Source organism: Sesamum indicum, linkage group LG3 (assembly GCF_026168435.1).
Source record: "Sesamum indicum cultivar Baizhima isolate 11 linkage group LG3, ASM2616843v1, whole genome shotgun sequence".
NCBI classification, from domain to species: Eukaryota; Viridiplantae; Streptophyta; class Magnoliopsida; order Lamiales; family Pedaliaceae; genus Sesamum; species Sesamum indicum.
This window is the reverse complement of record NC_142659.1, coordinates 29,555,509-29,575,428: the sequence shown is the minus strand read 5'-3', so window position 1 is coordinate 29,575,428 and position 19,920 is coordinate 29,555,509. Positions and strand designations below refer to the sequence as shown.

Below are 19,920 nucleotides of genomic sequence, written 5' to 3'. Positions count from 1 at the left end.
TTGTAGCCTATGTATACTCAAAATACCTCATCAAACTACTCTGCTAGACATCATTATTGTCTTTCTTTAACTATAAATATACATAGGAGAGGACATAACATGACATGTTATATCATGTCTACTTTTTAAAGTGAAAAAGAAATAAAAAAAAGTTAATGTTAGTGAAAGTTGAGAAGAACGAGCAATTTAGGGATTTCAAAGAGTGGGAGGTGCAGAAGTTAATAAATTAATTAATTTAATTATATATACAATATAAAAAATATGGAATAATTACACTTTTCTCCTTAAGTTTAATGAAATTAAACATAGATTCTTTATAGTTTGGAAAATTATATCCAATACTCTTGAGATTTGTTTTTTATTAACAAATAAGTCTCTCCATTAATGAAAATTCACCGAATTTGTTAATACTAACAAAAAAATTATATTAACCCCTAGTTAACTTATTACTAACTTATTGCAGGTCAAATAATTTTTTTAAATAAACATGAATGGAAAATTCGATTCAATTTTCGGTTCAAACCAAATTTTCGATTCGATTCAGTTTCAATGGATTTATTGTCAACACCTGTAAACACGTGAGTGTTAGAGAAGTGAAATAAGACTCCACATTATGTTATCATAAAATTTAGTTAGCATTATACCTACCCCTTGACTTGATTCTTGAATGATTGCTTGCCCTTTGTTTAGAAAGTGACGCTAAAACAACTACACAGTATTAAGTTTTAACAGTAGGAGTGGAGGAGTAGGATCCTCCAATTGGAGTTTTCAATAAAAATATGATCTGGGTCTGGCAGAGTCTTGCAAGAACCAAGACGATGGATGGTTTTCTTTATATCAGCTTTGGGCCACATGACCATATTATTTCTTAAGGTATTTGTTCTCATATCATCATCACACGTGAATCATACCGCTGTGTACGAGAAAGTCTTGCAAGTTCAGGCAGCAAGATGCGCTCTCTATTTATTCTCTTCTATGCTTCCTGTACTTCCATCCATTCTCCACTCCAGCCATGCAGATTCTAGTTGCTCTTCTTTTACTACTGGTTTTGATCAACCTTCTCAAGTTAATATACACTGTCATCTGGCTGCCATGGAGATTCGGAGCACACTTCAAGAAACAAGGCATCAAGGGCCCTCCCTACCGTCTCATCTATGGGAATTCAGAAGAGATTGCTCAGCTGACAAAAGATGCTGCATCAAACTCAATGCCGTTCTCTCACGATATACTGCATCGTGTGTCCCCGCACTACTACAAATGGTCAGCCATGTATGGCAAGACAGTTCTGTTCTGGTTTGGATCTAAGCCTCGTCTCATATTTTCTGACCCGGACATGATCAAAGGGCTTATGGTCAATAACAGTGGCTCAGTTATTAAAGATGCATTTAACCCACTGTCTAAGCTGCTGTTTGGACAGGGACTTGTTGGCTTGGAAGGTGATAAATGGTCTGTTCATAGAAAGATCAATAATCAGGCTTTCACGATGGAGAGAATCAAGGTAATCTCCTCTCCCCTTGTTCTACTTTGACTAGATGCATAAACTTATCAAGTAAACCAATTTTCATGGTTTTCCTTCGTGGGTAAAAAAGTAACAGTAACTGATTTCAGGGTTGGGTGCCTGAAATTGTGGCCAGCACTCTGAACGAACTGAATAAATGGGAAGCAGAAAGTGGAGGAAGAGATGAGTTCGAAATTGATGTGCATAAAGCTCTTCAAAACCTCAGTGCAGATATCATATCTAGGACGGCGTTTGGTAGTAGCTTTGAAGAGGGAAAGCGCATATTTGAGCTTCAGGACCAACAGGCCGTGCTTACTTTGCAGGCTGACCGAAGTATTTACCTTCCCGGATTAAGGTTAAAATCTCTTTCTAGCTACTAAACTCTAAGCCGATCGTTTTCATTCCTATGACGATTGATTATCTAGAAGAACTATTAAATGTTTCAACTTGTTTGCAGCACTAGAGAGGAAGCCTTTGTTTGAATAACATGACACAGACAGAATGCGATGGATTTTTATCTCGTGTGTTAGGCTGCAGTAGATTGTTCATAAGATAAAACTCCAATCAAGAGTCCTTGCTTCTCTGTAATTTACTTGAGATTATTTCACATTCACGGCCTTACTTTATTGAACTATATACAGGTTTCTACCAACTAGTAATAACAGAAAGTTGCAAAAGATAGAGAAAGAAATTCGAGATTCTGTGAGGAAGTTGATCGAGACAAACAGCAAAAATAGAGAAAACTCCAAGAATCTGATTACTCTGTTGACACACGCTGGCAGTAATCGTGAAGAAGACGGGCTGTCCGTGGAAGAGGTTATAGATGAGTGCAAGACAATCTATTTTGCAGGAAAGGAGACTACCGCCAACGTCTTGTCATGGGCGCTTCTCCTTCTAGCAAAGCATCCTGACTGGCAAAACAGAGCCCGTGAAGAAGTTTTTAGCATTTGCAAGAGCAACCAGCTTCCTAACGATGAGAACCTTACTGAACTTAAGACAGTAAGCTTATAAGTTGTTGGTTCTAGCTTAGAAATTCAGAACTTTTAGCCTCTGCTGACAGGTATTTGTTGGATAGGTCACGTTGATACTCCAAGAAACGCTGCGACTCTACCCTCCAGCTGCGATGCTCCTCAGGCAAACGGCGAAAAACATAAAGTTGGGCAGGCTTGACATTCCAGCTAACACAGAATTCAACTTGCCAATACTTGCTGTTCATCATGATACTGAAATTTGGGGAAACGATGCCAATGAGTTTAATCCACACAGATTTTCTGAGCCCAGAAAGCATATGGCCGCGTACTTCCCGTTTGGCATAGGCCCCAGATTCTGCGTTGGCCAAAATTTAGCCATGGTGGAAGCTAAGATCATCCTGGCTATGATCATCCAACGATTTTCTTTGGCAATATCCCCCTCCTACGTACACGCACCTGTATTGGCATGGACTCTGGAGCCACAATATGGTGCACAGATCATCCTCAGCAGGGCTGTTAACTCTAGCTGAATACTGTCTTTAGAAAGCATGCATGCATGATCCTTCCTCATAAATCTGCTCTTCTAAGAGAGAAATTGCTCTGGCATAGTACCTGCTAGATGCAAAATATATGTGGTAATAAGCCAAAATATTTGTTGTAAATTGCCTGTTTGTTTGTGCTTTTTCAGTTCTAGTTCTCAGTTTTTGAATCAGAAATTAAAATAAGAATACGTTTGTTTATACATACTCTCATTAAAAATATAGTGATTTTTGACTCCACTGTTCATTGTAACATATAATTTTATCAACTAATCCAAACACATTCTCTTTTCCTACAAAAATTAATAAAATTAAAAATACATAATTGCCACTGAAAATGTAAAAGAGGAAAGGTAGCTCTGACCAGACACCATGCACCTAAGTATTTGGTTCACCAAACCTTAATGACAAGTTTACATTAATTGCTTACATGCAAAATGAAGTTGGAGAAAACAAGGCTGCTTTTGCGCTCGTCCAATTTATGTACTAAGACAGAACTGCCCTCGGACGAGCATTGATCAGAAAAGAATTACAAAAAATCCAACTAAACACTTGAGATTTTTAGACTAGTAATTCTTGAAAATGGCCTTCAACAAGTTCATTTTCAAATAAGGAGAAGCTGTAATAAGTACCTTTTGTCAATATAATAAAACGGTTCTTGTCTTAGAAAACAAAACCATTAATCGTTTCAGCACTTGAAATTTGAACAATTTTAGTTTACTATACTCTAAAACTCGAAAATGGAAAAATAGTCGATACATATCGTAAAACGATATTCATACATAAATGCGATATAATATATGTTTATTGGAATATTTCACAGGTAATTTTCCTGTTGAGAAATGCATTTCTTATGAGTTTTATTATATGGGTTGTTTTGAAATTCATTTTTAACAAATATCTCATTGTTATTTGAAAAATTATGAATGCTCTATTTGAAATTAACAAACCATCTTATAAATTCTCTTTATAATTGATTGTTACGAAATGATATTTGTTAAATAATTGTAACACTAAGAGTATTTATAATTTTTAAAATAATAAAAAAATAATTATAATTATAATACATTTTTAGGTAACTCGTTGTAACTTACCCGAGAAAATCGATGGGCTTTTATAAGTTTTGGTCATATAAATTAGACAAGGGGCAAAGTAGTAGTTAACCAAACTCATCAGAGTCGAGTATTTGTTCTGTTTGACAGGAAAACGCTCGAAAATCAAAATCCGAACGTTAATTAGTGAAAGCTAAGTAGGGTTTGGTGGTGGTGGGATATTCACTACCTGGGAAACTTCTGGATTTGCCGTTTCAGCAACCCAACGGCCACTTCCTAACAGCCCCGAAATATTTGTGAATCTAAATTTAACGAATGTAAACCACGAGCCTCCACAAGTTATTCTTGTTTTTATATTTAGCTTCTTGTTTCAGTACCATCCGCGGATCATTAGGGAGTTTACTGGTTTGGGTTCTACTTCCTCCATAACAGTCGAGGTGCGCGTCTTTCCCTCTTGGAATCTGTGATTGGTGAAGGCACTTTTTTTTGTAAATATGATTGCGTTTTTGATTTTGTGGGTTTGTCTTAGTTTGTAATCTAGTATTTTTCCCTGCCATGGTTTTTTGGGTTGGCTGTCGGTGTGGCGTTGGACTGGTGGCCGAACCAAGTTGGTATTAATCTTACTGAGTTTTCGTTTGGAGGGTTTTCGCATTTCTCCCGGAAAGATTCTGCACTTTATTGCATTCTTTTATTATCTTTAGTGTTATATTCAGTGTTGTCAATGACCGGGGATCCTATATCTTTACCAAGTTTCTGTAGTGCGGTGGAGTACGAAGGGTAAGGGTTCATCAATTCTGGAAAGGGATTTAGTACTAAAACAAATTCGTACTGGGGTTGTTTGAACTATTCATCTGTTAATATTCCTCATCTGATTTTTTCTCTGAGCCCTCATGTAAAACATGAAAAGAAGACATCATGTTTGTATTGTCGTTTTCTTGAAGTTTAGAAAGTAAGCAGAAGCTCAAGTGACAGTAATCTATATAGGTTCTGGAAACTCTAGGTTTTCCTAATTCGAAATAGATTTACTAGTCTTTACTATTTAAGTTCTTTGTTTCTGTTCCTGACTTGCCTTAGTTGTCATACAACATGGTGAGAGTGTTGAGAAATAATCTTGGGAGATAGGGATTATATCAAAATATTAGGCATATTCGTTCTTAAGTTATCTAGTGCTCCTTCAAACTGCAGATTATTGTGGTGCAAAGTGAAGCTTTGTTGATGCGGAAATGGAAATCATGTCTTCAATTTTAAGAAACCTTAGCTACTTTTGAGACAATCTGACATATGTGTCTGTGAGATGTTTCTACTCCACAAGCAAAGTACTGAATGATTTTGTATTGAGTGTTATCCTCATATAGTTTCTCGTCATTTTATATGCTTCAGTTCGTCAAATTTCTTGTTCCTGGAGCATGAATTGGAGAAGAAATCTCCGCTGGTTGCGCAGTTGTGAGTAGACACTGGGAGTTATGAGATTATCTGTTGTTTGTGGAATTTGCGGCTGTACTATCTGTTACAAGAAGCTACCAGATTTACTTCACTTGAGCCAGGGAAATGCCATCTAATTGTTTCAGAAGACTTCGTGGTGGAGCTTGGGAAGGAGTCTGGAGATTGATATCTGGGAGAGAAACTGGGATCCAGGATCAGTTTTATGGTTTGATTGGCCAAGGGAAATTGTTGCTCGGCAACTCGAGGCTGCTGCATTCCTTGCCCTCTGGAGCATTTACTGACCTGCATGTTTTTGTCCGGCCTGGCACTATCGCTGCTGCTCAAGCAAATTTGTGTTTAGCCAACCGAAGGAAGAACATTTCAGTTGTTGGAGCATTTTCTCGGGCAATCTCCATACCATCTGTTTCCGGGCCTTCATTTCAAGTGTGTGGTTATCATATTGATCATTTGCTATCAGAGCCTAGTCAGGTTTTGGAAATTAACACAGAAAAGGGACTTATGGCTGTCTGTGGGTCTAAATCAGCTCTTACTGACCGCTGTATCAATTTGACTTCTAGGCCTGCTCAACCTGGTGTGGCTGCATATCATTCTTTTAGTTCTTACAGTAGAAGTAGTTTTGAAAATTGTAGAAAAGCTACCATGAGTTGGCAAAATAAAGAGCAGCCTAATAATTTCTTGCTCTATGGATATTTCATATACAATGTTGCAAAGAGAAAGGGTAATAGCAATCCATTTCTGGGGTTTGGTTTTGAGGGTTTCCATATCTCATCACCTGCATATTCCTCTACTGGAACCGCACCAGATGTGTCCTTTGATAACTCTATGAAGGAGGAACAGCATTCAAGTTCTGCGGATTCATCTGAGCTGTATGTTCCTTTCAGTTTCTGAAATATACAATCTTCTGCTTTTATTTAAGCCTTGTATATAAGCCTCGATTTGTGTTTGTAAGCTAAAACATTGACTCATGCATGATTAATAGTTATGATTCAATTGTAAAAGCCATTGTGATTTTCTCCCCCATTCCTTGTGCATGCAGTGTGTGAACTACACTGACAACATTTCGGCTTCTCTCGTCTTTCTGCCATACTTACAATGCTCTACCTGTAGTTATGGATGGAACCTCCTATAGTTAGGCGTAGAATTGTTAGCAATTTGTTACCTCAGTTAAAATTTGAACTGCATGTTGTGTTTCGCTATGTCTGTCTACTTAAATATTTTGTTGAAGTTCTAAAAACTTGTATTTCCTGCTTCCTTTGACTAGGAATTATATGTGACATGTAATGATGAATTAACCACGTGACACTTGCCAAGTCGTCACTCAAGCATGCTGCTGTCTGTCCTCATTAGACACCACCAAGAAGTCATTTATTTAAAACGATAATTCTGGAAGCCTATGTTATTTGAGACCATTGTCATGTACCTTCATGACTATCTGGTTGATTGCAGGAATGTTCCCATTGACAGAACTCTGAAACTAAATTCAGGGTCATGTTACCTGCCCCATCCTGACAAAGAAGAAACTGGTGGAGAGGATGCTCATTTCATTTGTACAGATGAACAAGCCATCGGTGTAGCTGACGGTGTAGGCGGATGGGCTGATCTGGGTGTTGATGCAGGACAGTATGCGCGTGAGCTTATGTCCAATTCAGTTAATGCAATTCAAGAAGAACCAAGGGGTTCCGTTGACCCGGCAAGAGTTCTAGAGAAAGCATACACTAGCACAAAAGCAAAAGGTTCATCGACTGCTTGTATTATTGCCCTTACCGATCAGGTATATTGTGGTGATCATATCCTTTTTCCATGTAAACAAGCTGACCAACAAATTGGAATCATCATGTTTCACTTGTTAAAAGTTGTTCAAACCTTGAGAAAATTATTTGTTTTTATTTTAAGCTCTAAATTGGTTTCTGTTTCCGCAAGCATGTGTTTTCTAAAAAGTTAGAATGAGTGCATTGCTTCCCAGTTTGCGTGGTTTGTGAGTCGTACTTTCTTTTCTGTGTAGGGTCTCCATGCCATTAATTTAGGGGACAGTGGTTTTATGGTGGTTAGAGATGGATGTACAGTTTTCAGATCCCCTGTTCAGCAGCATGATTTCAATTTTACTTACCAGCTGGAGAGTGGAAATGCCGGCGATTTGCCTAGCTCTGGACAGGTTAGTTAGCTCCTTGTACCTTTATGTTTACTTTCTGTGTATTATTATCTGATTATCGTGGGTTAGGAACCATGAGCATTTTTTGAATTGCACCTTAATTTTTCCAAGGATAAATGTAGTTTGTAATGTTTATATCTCTGGGATGTAATAGGGACATCAGTTAAAAGTGACTGGATGAATAGAGTGGCCAGAAAGCTTGTTACTTCGATTATGAAGCTATCCAACTCGCCCGCAATTTCCTTGCATTTAGTGTAGGAAATCAGCAGTGGGCCTACCTCTTACCAGAAAACTTCATGTATTTGCTCACATCTTATCATTCAGTCAGATTCTCTTGGATGCATTTTTGAACATTTTGCGCCTCATTGATACACAAATTTAAATGATCAACAATTGAATTCGGCCTTGTAATTCACTTTGGAGGTTTTACATTTCAATTCTGTCCAAGAATTTATTTTTTTTCCCACTGTGCGCCTGCTGCTCTTAGGATTATGGATATCACTGGATACTACGTTTGCTACTTTATCCTGATAGTTCTGTTTGAGCACTGTTGTTAGACACTTTGTGTGATCCTTCATTTGAAACATGGTGCACAAATCCAGTTGGGAATTTACAGGTGTCATATCTATTTCCATGCAAGTTAATGTTAGATGGAATGGACGAATTGTCTAACATATTGGCAGACCTTTTAGTAGCTTTGTTATCCTGGAAATCAGGATGCACCTGCCTCTTGTTTGACATATTGGCGAGAATAGTGCTTGTTTGAACAATTTCTTTTCTTTGAGAACAGAAGATTTTCGCTTCTTGTTTCTCATAAATGAGCTGTTTCTTATCATTTTAACTACGATCTTAACATGTTGAACTTGTGCAGGTGTTTACCATTCCTGTTGCTCCAGGAGATGTTGTAATTGCTGGGACTGATGGGCTCTTTGACAATTTGTATAACAACGACATTACTGCTGTTGTGGTTCATGCTGTAAGAGCTGGTTTAGGGCCTCAAGCAACAGCGCAGAAGATAGCAGCATTGGCACGACAACGAGCACAGGACAAAAACAGGCAGACTCCTTTCTCTACAGCAGCACAAGAAGCTGGTTTCCGTTATTACGGTGGGAAGCTGGACGACATCACTGTAGTTGTTTCTTATATCACAAGTGACCACAATGTATGGAATCTCTCTCTCTCTCTTTCTGTATGTATATGTGCATACATACATACATACATACGTACATATCTATCTATCTATCTATCTCTTGCTCAGTTGCTACCTACACATATACAGATTTTATCTTCATGTGCATATATAGACAGCTGTCTGTGTGGTCTACATCATCTACATCTGCTTTTTCCACTCTTTTTATTGTAATCATCGTCATTCCCCAAGTATCTCAAGTCCAATTGGGCTGCTGCATCTTCATAGCGAGCCGTACAATGACCCAGTGGGTCATCTTCGTTGATTCGTTTCAGATATGAAACCTATTTATTGGATGTATAGTTCATCAATCATACAGATAGCAACTTACGCTTCTCCTTTATGGGCTAACTTGGGATATCAATACTGATTTCAATCATTGGTGGATGAATTTTCTTCTTGCAAGAACCTAAATAGTCCAGTTATATCACCTCTGAGAACACAATTTAATACTTGTGCATTTTTCTCTTGCAGGAAAGCCTTTCATCCAAAAGCTCTCACTAGAGAAATGGTTTGTTTTCCGTCATATCCATTCCGTCAGATCACTCCAAATCTTGTCGGACAAATGCTGTGCGATCTGGTACCTCTTTATGTTGCTTCTATGGTGAATGCCAATCTTGGCGACCCCTGTTGTAAATATACTTATTTTTGTGGTTGTAGCGCTTTTACCACAAATGGACACCTTAAAGCAGCTGTACAGAGAAAATAGTGAGAAACCAAGAAGTTCATCCATAGTTTTGTCTCATAGTGTTTCGGAATTGTAGTCATAAGTTTCTCCCCAGTTCCCACGTTGGTCTGCCATCATCAAGTCTGCAATTGAAGTATAAACCCTTTTTCCCATCCCCTTCCATTTTGCAATTTTTCCATAGTCAGCTCTAGCTAGCATTTTCATGTGATCAGGTCTTTGGACTTTCATCAGGTGCATTTAGCCAACCCTGTCCCCTGAAAGACGAGGCCTACCTTCCTCTGCCCGGACCAATGTTGAATCAAGTTTAATGATCACTTGTTTGGTAATAAGGGATTGGTGGGACAGAGGTGATGAAATAACACAACAAAAGCCAATCAGCTTTCTGTGTGTGGTAATATATGATGATTTCGACAGTGTCAATGTATGCTCTCCAAAAATCGAGAGACCCTTTCAAGAGAACTCTTCTTTCATTCTTAATTGTATTAGGTAAGTTAATACCTTGATCGGTTCAAATTTGTTCTGATTTAAGGTGATTTTGACATTAATAATGCTGTCAAGATGAGAATCTGTCACCATCCTGCCTGGAAACTGAAGGGGAAAAAAAAAGGAAACCGAATATCACACGTCTTCTCTATTCTTGCATTGTAACGACTGGAAAACATTTATCTATTTTCCATCAAAATAATCTAAAATTTTGGATGATTGAAGTTATTATATGCATGATGACCTATTTCTATATTATTATAAATTATTCTACTACTTATGGTGAATTCTTGACAAGGTATTATTCATTTTCTACTCTTTAGGGGAAAGGAAATTGTTCTAAAATCGGCGTAATTAAAATAGTAAAGTTCATTATTTCATAATTAGTGATAATTAATTCCACACTGATACCTACTTTCTTCAGTGGTCAATGGCATTTGGTAGAGCTGCAGTGGACACAGTCATACAACGGGAGCGTTTGCAAAAATTTCGGTCGTTAGAAAAGTAATTTTTGTAAAAAAGAGTTAAAAAGTGTAGTAAAATTAAAAGTGAGTGATGTTTGTAAAAAAAAGTGAAAAATATATAAAAATTAAATTAGACAATGTCAAAAAAAATACTTTTAAAATAAATTTAATTAATGGAAGACTGTTTTGTTCTGTTTGTTAAAAAGATACTATTTTTTTGTTTATTGTTTCATTTGTTGTTTGTCATTTAATTATTTTTCACAAAAAATCATAATTTTTATTTAGATTAGGATTTCATATATATGTTTTTCAAAATATTAAAAAATATATATTTAGTTTAATAATGCTCCCACTAAGTAATATAATGTTCACTCATACACAATAATTAAATTTACCTAACTAAAAAAATAATTATTTTATTAATTAATTAATAATAATATGTAAATGAAATAATATAGTTAGATGATATAGTGTTTAAAATATAAAAACTTAAAATATTAAATATATGAAAATATAAATTTAATAATTGTTAAAATTGAAATGATTTGAAAATTTCGATATCAACTGTAATATATAATTTTAAAATAAATTAAAATTATTATAACAAGAATTAAGTAGTAAAAAATAAAATTGTATTTATTTATAAAAAAATTAAAACAGCTAAAAGCACCTCTAAGGTCTTTTTAGATTTTGATCTAAAAATATTTTTTTTAGTCATCTTAAAAGTAAAAGCATATCCCTCAGCCTGTCGAGAAAGGCGTCACTCATTGAACACTGTTGTACTGTACGATTGTACTATTTATTTAATAAAAATTATATTTTTCTAAAAAATAAATAAATAAAAACAGATATCCAAACACTTTAAAAATAATTTTAAAGACCAAAAATTGAAAAATACTTTTCGAACGCGCTCAAACACTCCTAATAACTCTGGTCAGCTCTCAGGCCAACAGCTCAAGTTGACTTGTTCTACATGTCATCCAATAGGAACGTCAAGATTCAGAGCCTCAGCATTTCATAGGTACGCCTTGTAATAGGCAACTATTACCCTTTCTCCTCTTAAACTACCCAACAACCACGACGACGCCACTCCACTGCCCCGTTTCGAAGTCAGAAAGTACTTGTGTAAAATTGGAGTAATCTAATATTAATACGAGAATTGAAGAAGTTTCTGGGAACCCAGTACCCAAGTTTCGATTTTGTTGATCTCCTGTTACGGAAAGAGGAAAATTATGCTGGAGTAAAAAAGTTTGAAGGTGGGGTGGTGTTGACTTGATGCTATTCTGAATTTTCTTTCTTTGGTGTCGGGGAAAATTCAGAGATAATTGGAAATGGCGGTGGGGCGGAGAGACAAGAGCAGCCAATTATCAAACCGTGGATCGCGAATCGCGGCGGCGATTGGGATCGGAGTTGTTGTCGGATGCATTTTCGCGTTCTTGTTCCCCCATGGATTCTTCTCCTCGAATCCGCCTGCTCAAATTCGACCACTTTCAAATTCCAATCTTCAGGTGCCATTTGATTAATTATTTTATTTTATTTATTTTTATTTTTTTAATTTGCTGCTCTTTACATGCTTAGCTAAGTAGTTACGTGTATTTTGTGCCTTTTCTTTTGCTTCTTGGAACTGCTTTCTTTTTTTTTTTTTTTTTCTTTTTTTGATGTGGTAATGTCCTCAATTTGTGTAGTATTACTATTTACTCAGCTTGTCCCATGTCGGCTTGTACTATTCAGAAGTTGACTTCATCTGTTCTTTGAGCGTGTTCTTTTCTTTCCACAGCTGCGCATTTCTTCAGATAGATCAAATGCAGTTTTTCTTATTTGATAATTCACTGCTCACTTTTTCAATTTAGCCATTTTGCTAAGTTTTCAGCCTGTGTACTTAGCTTGGATCCAGTTTTTATGTGCATATGCTCAGTTAAGTATAGTCCATTGACAAGGAATCAAGAAACAAAAAGTAAAAAAGAATTGAGGGCGTTTATATTGAGATAATTCTGTGTTATGGGAGGTATATTGATGTTTGTGATATACTTGATGATTAAAGCTTTTGTGAGTAACAATAGTTTTGTAGCATCAGGGATTTGTTATCATCTTCTTGATTATTTGGTGTTACATAGGTTGATTCGGCGCCGTGTGAATCAACTGAAAAGATAAACATGTTGAAGTCAGATATTATGAGGTTATCGGATAAGAATGTTGAGTTGAAAAGGCAAGTAAGGGAGTTGAATGAAAAACTAAGGTTGGCTGAGCAGGGAAAAGACCATGCACGGGAGCAGTTTATGGTGTTGAGTGAACCAAACAAGGCTGGGCCTTTTGGTACTGTGAAGGGTGTGAGGACAAATCCAACTGTGACGCCTGATGAAAGCATAAACCCAAGACTTGCAAAGATCTTAGCAGAGGTAGCAGTAGGAAAAGAACTTATAGTTGCTCTTGCCAATTCGAATGTAAAACCGATGCTTGAAGTCTGGTTCACTAACATCAAGAAAGTTGGGATTACTAATTATCTAGTGGTGGCATTAGATGATGCGATTGTTGATTTCTGCAAGTCAAATGATGTCCCTTTTTACCAAAGGGATCCAGATGAAACTATTGACTCTGTGGGAAAGACAGGTGGTAATCATGCTGTCTCAGGACTGAAATTCCGGATCTTGAGGGAGTTTCTGCAGCTGGGTTACAGCGTTTTACTTTCAGATGTAGATATAGTTTTCTTGCAGAATCCATTTGATCACTTATACAGGGATTCTGATGTGGAGTCCATGTCAGATGGTCATAATAATATGACAGCTTACGGGTACAATGATGTTTTTGACGAGCCTGCAATGGGTTGGGCTCGGTATGCTCACACTATGAGGATATGGGTTTATAATTCTGGTTTCTTCTATATAAGGCCTACCTTTCCTTCCATTGAGCTGTTGGATCGGATCGCTGACAGGCTTGCTCGACAGGCAAATGCTTGGGACCAAGCTGTTTTCAATGAAGAGCTCTTCTTCCCTTCTCATCCTGGTTATGTGGGGCTTCATGCTTCAAAGAGAACTATGGATTTCTATCTCTTTATGAACAGCAAGGTACTCTTCAAGACCGTCAGGAAAGATGCTAATCTGAAGAAACTGAAGCCAGTTATCGTTCATGTAAATTACCACCCTGATAAACTTCCAAGAATGAAAGCTGTTGTTGAGTTCTACGTAAATGGCAAGCAAGATGCTCTAGAACCATTTCCTGATGGGTCAGAATGGCAGTAAAATGGCCTCCTAATATGAGAATCTTCTTGCTACCAGTCATGTTTTTCTTGCTTGTTTTCATTGTACACAGGTAATCGGACTCTGTACATCATCTTGGAGCAACGTGTTCTGCTAATGCCGCTTAAACGATCTTACTCTCCTTCCCAAACACCTTTTCCTGGTTCACATGTTTTTTCCTTTTCCATCCGTCAGTTTTAATGTAGTTTAATTTGAACATATCAAATCTATATATTCAAGTCCTATCATCTTACTACAGTCTCTGTTCTTGATTGTGTTAGTTACGGTGGCGTCAGATTGCCAAGCATCTACTTAGGATGGGATTCTGTTTCCTGCTTCATAGTTTGATATGGACTTACTCTAATGATGCATAACAGCATAAGTCCATCTAACCATAAGAGTTCTTTTCATATGGAAATGCCTTGACGTCCTAGTCTTCTACCTGATTTTAAATGGATATTTTCTTTATTAGGCTTTCAAGTTCTGCGGAATAGTCCTCTCTCTTAATCATATATAAGAACTATATGCAGCATGTTTTATAATGAACTAGTAATTTGTGGTACACCCTACACGTGTGCAGCTTTTATAAATGTCATTTGAAATAAAATATTTATATTTAATTAAATATATACAAAATAATAACTTGATATTAAATTTGAAAAAATTGGTGACAAAAAGATGAAAGAAAATAAAAGAGAAGGAAATAACTATAAAAAAGATAATAGGGGTTGGAAGTTAGATGAAAATTTGAAAAAGTAAATTAAAAAAAAAAAAAACATACCAAACAAAAGAAGAGACATAAAAAAGGTGCTCTCCATCGTATAGATGTTCAGGGCTTTCTCATGCAGTTAATGCTAACAATACATCTCATGTGTGCATATTGGAGCTTATAACTGGAAGATTTAACCCTGCTATTCACTATCACTATAAGAAATGGTTCGAAGACATGCATTAGGATTCATCGCTCAGACAAATAATCATTATTACATCAGCAGTAAGATTCATGGTCAGTCTTCCTGCTGGTCCGAGCCGGGATCAGCAGAGGATGTGGACTCATCATATTCCTCATCTACATCTTGGTCACTGTCGGAGGGTGTGGGCTCATCATCTTCATCTGAAGGTTCGTTTTGGTCTGGCTTGGACGGTGAAGGTACATCTTGGTCACTGTCGGAGGGTGTGCGCTCATCATCTTCATGTGAAGGTTCGTTTTGGTCTGGCTTGGACGGTGAAGGTACATCTTGGTCACTGTCGGAGGGTGTGAGCTCATCATCTTCATCTGAAGGTTCGTTTTGGTCTGGCTTGGACGGTGAAGGTACATCTTGGTCACTGTCGGAGGGTGTGAGCTCATCATCTTCATCTGAAGGTTCGTTTTGGCCTGGCTTGGACGGTGAAGGTTCACCTGAGGCAGAATCTTTAGGAGTTGGGGAATCATGATCAAGGGGTTTAAAGAAAATATAGAGATGGGAGCTATCTTGAACCCCATAATCTTTGAGACAAACATCATTTCTATCCAGCAGAAGACGTTCATCGGCATCAAGCATCAGGATAAGGCGTTCAGTGGGAAGGTTTTCTTGCTCTCCAATTTTTTTCTTTAGGTCGCCTACTGTAGCATCGTCTTCCACTTCAACAAAGAACAGACTTCCGGTCAGTATCTCCGCTACCAGCTTCATTTTCAAGGAAAGCACTTCCTTCCTCCCCCTCCTCTTTTACAGTTCTCATTCCTCTGTAGTCTGATTAATTGGATTTAAAGTGTTTGTTCATGCAAATGGGACCTGCCTCTGCATTGTGATTACATGTGTGTTTGTGTGTGAGAGAGATGAGTGTTCATGGAGACTGCATTCTTGAGCTTCATACAGAATTCCTGGCATTGATATCCATGATCAAAGTGCCACACACATAATTTGAAAAAATGAGTTCAAATTTTTTAAAATGTTTATCCAAATAAATTTGATAAATTCATTATTATGAATTAATTGAAACCCTGACTTACAAATACATAGATGCACACAAAAAATAATACTACGTGCATTTAGATTGATGGAGTTGACATCTCTTTTGGATTTCTTTGGATAGTTTTAAATTCAAAAGATATAAAATTCTTCAACTTTAAATTTGAACCATATTTTGTGAAATAACCATAGATTTCAAATACTTCTAATATAGTTTCTTTTGGACTAATGGAACATATATATGAATTATCATCAATCGATGACTGTAAAAGTTTGCTAAACATTTCATTCATCCAACTATCAATTAATGTCTCTGCAATAATGCAAATATTTTAAGGAAAAAGTTCAACTGCAATCATGCAATTACAAAAGTAGAAACCTCTTTCTTTCAGATAAAAATAGAGCCCCAGAACAACAATATATTGACGACATTGCAGCAAAGTTCAGTCACCGAAAGCTTTGCACTGTATGACTCCTTAACAAGTCTACCAAATCTTCTTTTATTCCATACAAACTCCAAATTCAACCTTACTTCTAATGGTAATTTCCCAAAAATGACAAAATTGATCTTTACACAACCTAGCCCTATAATCCAAAATAAAGCTGCAGTGCATTCTCCCATAGGGAAGAAAATGTGAATCTTGCCACGTACTTGAACCTATAGAGGCAGTCTTCAGGAATAACAACTAAATTTTACATCAAGGGTCTAGTGTCGTAACGATATTTAGGCACAATGCCACTACTACTATAACCTTTATGTATCAAAATTTCTCAGGTCAATCAAGCTCTGGATGAATAGGACCGTCGAATAACTCCATTCTTGTATCTATACATATGATGTATCAAGCACATTTCACCCAATCTCAGCAGTCTGATGCAGGATAAATTACCATCTGATTCAATCAGGAGCAGTTAAGCCATCCATCTTCATCATACAAAAGTATTTGGATGGTACTAATGCCCCAGCCTTACTACACAGATCCACCACTGCAGGAGCTCGGCCATAGTATTCACGCCCTTTATCAACTAGTATAGGCGGATCTTGGCGCCGTCTGAACCAAACTAGTTTTGGAGGAACCAAATCATCAACCCTCGCCTTCTCCCAGAAATGAGTCCCACGCCAACTCTCATATTTAAACACCCCACACATCCGAGCTTTGTGCCCGGATGGCCCCACATGAACTTCAGAACAGTGTTTACAGACTCTTGCTGGATAAACAAACAATAACTTGTGCACTCCAGATCGAAGTGTCTCCCATGCCCTGAGAGTTCGTGTAGCCACCAATCTCAAATCATCATCTGACAATGACACACGATCAGCAGTATTGATTCCAAAACCATCTGGAGTATCAACACTTGAAGAAACACGTTGATCATTATCATCTGCCCCTGCTTGTAGACAGAGCTCCACAACTGCAGGAATGCGATCATAATCGAATCTCTCATGGTGTTTAACTACATTCTGAAACATTTTCTGCAGATGAAAAGTTTGTACAGGGACTATCACATCATTCATGTTTCCTTTAACCCAACTATGGACCTTGTTCTTTGCATGATGCCGGTAACCATGGCAAGTTTGAATTAAATGGCCACCTTCACCTATATAAACTTCAGGGCAGTATCTGCACCAACAAAAATACATATGAAACATATGGAGAAGAGTGAACTTACAGAAAATCTCATAGATGGGCGATATTGATATCTATGAAGTAATAGGGGTTTCAGTAATACTAATGCTTTCAATGAAACTAAGTCTTGTATCAGAGGATGTGCAGTCAATTTAAGGCAAAATGAATGGTCATTACTGGAAATATGCGCAAAAAAATAGATAAGATACTAGCTGGAAGAAGCTTCGCTTGGTTGACGCTATTCTCATTTCAGGTCCTGGTCACGAAATTTTCAGCACATTTTGTGGGTATCGAAATTAATCTCCTCATCTTAGTCAAATCTCCGAATTTCTTTAAGAACAGATGCAGGAACAATATGAAAGCTAAATCGAAGTAAAAAATTAGCATGACACAAAACAATATACTTTCCTGCTTATCCAGAGAACTTATTTGTGATTAAGTGGATTCGGATACATCTCTTTCTAACAACTACTCTGAAATCCTATGAACGCCGCAATTAATGATTGAAATAACACCTTGGCAATCAACTGACCGAATAACTTGATGTATCATAGAAGGCTCTTCTGGCCAATGAAGCAAATAAAATCATTTGAAGGATATTTCAATCCAGTGACATCAAATATTTCTCCTTTCTCTTGACCATGTCATTTCATACTAAGCTTCCATCTCAGCCTACTGAAACTGGGCATATTAATTTACTCAAAGGGCTTATCACAGCCTCCACTCTCATCCCAAATCCCCCTCCAGACTAAGCTTCAACACATACGTGATAGGCTCCTTTATCCATGAGTACATGCAGATGATCAAGAAATAAACATTTGTAAAAGAACACCAATACTGCTTATTAGAAGCTGCAGTCGGCTGTAAGTTATATAGTGTGATGGAACCAATTCATCCCCTAAACCAATAATCTGATGCAATTAATAACAGTCATATCAGAGCATCTTATTCCAAGAAAGTTATAACACTTCTAATCTCACTACTCTTTCTCAAATCATCACAAAAATAGAAACATCAAACATTTTTTATACTAACAAAATCGAATTGATCCTGATAACCAAAATCTGAAAACAACCAAAATGAATCTATTCCGTTTCAAAGAGCACAAAACCAGCATTCACCACAAATCATTGATCAAAGTCCCAGGTCACTAAAACCATCGGCACGGACCCATTAAAACTGCCCCATGAATCAACCAAAAAATGACTAAAAACGAAATTCCATTCTTATAAGCTAACAACTTTTATTTCATTAAACATGAATCCGATCCTTCCAACCATGCCCATAAACATACTCATCCGGAACATCTATTAGCATGCACGAATGAGCAATAAACCCATTAAAATACAATAATTTGTGCAATTACTTGCAAGCCCAGATTGGAATACGCTGGCTGAGGGTAGATACGCCGTCATAGAGAGCGGTTCGGGCCTGGAGGACTTCACGGGCTACGGTAAGCATGCCTTTGACGGGATACTCCTTGGCCCGTTCCTCAATCCGCTTCAAGATCATAGGCCTGAGCTTCTTTAAATCCACCTCCGGTTTCGATCTTGTACTGTAAAATCTGATCCCACTAAACATCTCTTCAAGAATCAGGGAACTGTTATGCCATAGTTTATGCTCCCTCAGACCCATCTCGATGGTGACACGCAGGCTGCAGACACCGAGGCAATGAACAATAGCCAGAAGCGCTGTATTTGCAGCCAAAGCGAGGAGGTTTTCAATTTTTCCGTTTCAAAGAAAACACTGGAGTTGCTAGTTTTGAGCACAGAAGTTTCACTTTCTATAGGTAATTTTGAGTTAATTAGCATTTTACCCCAGTGAAATGATAAAATCTCCATATAACCCCCAATTACATGAGGAAGATAAACTAATCACTCCTTAAATATTAGAGACCTCTATAGTAATTTATTTGATTGAAAAATTAATTTTAAACGTATATATTATTCAGAAAACATCCATTTCTTAATCAATTAACTCTTTCACTAATTCTGTATTCATGCATATTTATTATTAATTTATCTTGTCAAATTTGATCCATTATTTATTTATTTCAGATTTTTATTAAATTTGATAAAAATTATAATAAAATTCCAAACTATACACTATTATGTATTTAGACTGTTAGTATAAATTTATTTCTTGATTCTATTACGATAAAAGAAAGGGGGGGGGGGGGGGGGGAATTGTGACTAATGCATTCTTTCACTTAGATATTGCTGTTTTTTTTTAAAGTCCGAGCACTCATTTATTATACATCATTTCGAAATATTTGAAACAAATTATATTCTTTTATTACCATTCTTATTATTTTGTTCCAACTGAAAATTAAAATAAAATAATATGATACTAATCTAAAGTTTTGTGTTATAGGGCATTACATGTTAGCATCACAAATATTTCCAGTATATGCATATCAAATTGAATTTTCTATCTCAAATCCTATTATAATTCTTATTCATTTAACATATGCAGGTCAAAAGTACAAAGACGATGTCATCTACTTTATTTTTAAAAAAAAAGGATTTTGTACATGTGTTGTGTATATTTTGCACACCTCAAGTTATCTTTCAAAAGAATGAATCCTTATCCACTGGCCTTGTGCTTGAGCATTTTAAGTTCCTTGAAGAGCAA

At 36.8% G+C, this 19,920-nt stretch overlaps 4 protein-coding genes across 4 annotated transcripts; 3 read left to right on the top strand and 1 right to left on the bottom strand.

Annotated features, from left to right (window-relative positions):
• The first annotated feature begins 757 nt into the window (after positions 1 to 757).
• LOC105159288 (cytochrome P450 734A1) lies at positions 758 to 3,213 on the top strand. The gene is made up of 4 exons (XM_011076298.3): positions 758 to 1,498; positions 1,609 to 1,853; positions 2,140 to 2,497; positions 2,574 to 3,213. Exons 1-4 carry the CDS (start codon positions 1,013 to 1,015, stop codon positions 2,997 to 2,999), a joined length of 1,515 nt encoding a protein of 504 aa, XP_011074600.1. The 5' UTR covers positions 758 to 1,012; the 3' UTR covers positions 3,000 to 3,213.
• A 994-nt stretch (positions 3,214 to 4,207) lies between these two features.
• On the top strand, positions 4,208 to 9,586 carry LOC105159226 (putative protein phosphatase 2C 55). The gene is made up of 6 exons (XM_011076215.3): positions 4,208 to 4,497; positions 5,441 to 6,369; positions 6,950 to 7,274; positions 7,506 to 7,655; positions 8,524 to 8,814; positions 9,316 to 9,586. The coding sequence occupies exons 2-6, from the start codon at positions 5,609 to 5,611 to the stop codon at positions 9,343 to 9,345; spliced, it is 1,557 nt and encodes a 518-aa protein (XP_011074517.1). The 5' UTR covers positions 4,208 to 4,497; positions 5,441 to 5,608; the 3' UTR covers positions 9,346 to 9,586.
• A 1,924-nt stretch (positions 9,587 to 11,510) lies between these two features.
• Positions 11,511 to 13,967, top strand: RRA3 (Nucleotide-diphospho-sugar transferase family protein). The gene is made up of 2 exons (XM_011076214.3): positions 11,511 to 11,984; positions 12,591 to 13,967. The coding sequence occupies exons 1-2, from the start codon at positions 11,808 to 11,810 to the stop codon at positions 13,710 to 13,712; spliced, it is 1,299 nt and encodes a 432-aa protein (XP_011074516.1). The 5' UTR covers positions 11,511 to 11,807; the 3' UTR covers positions 13,713 to 13,967.
• Positions 13,968 to 16,021: 2,054 nt separating this feature from the next.
• Positions 16,022 to 19,059, bottom strand: APO4 (APO RNA-binding protein (DUF794)). The gene is made up of 2 exons (XM_020692973.2): positions 18,653 to 19,059; positions 16,022 to 17,280 (listed from the first exon to the last, which is right to left on the bottom strand). The coding sequence occupies exons 1-2, from the start codon at positions 18,919 to 18,921 to the stop codon at positions 16,557 to 16,559; spliced, it is 993 nt and encodes a 330-aa protein (XP_020548632.2). The 5' UTR covers positions 18,922 to 19,059; the 3' UTR covers positions 16,022 to 16,556.
• Between the last annotated feature and the right edge of the window lie 861 nt (positions 19,060 to 19,920).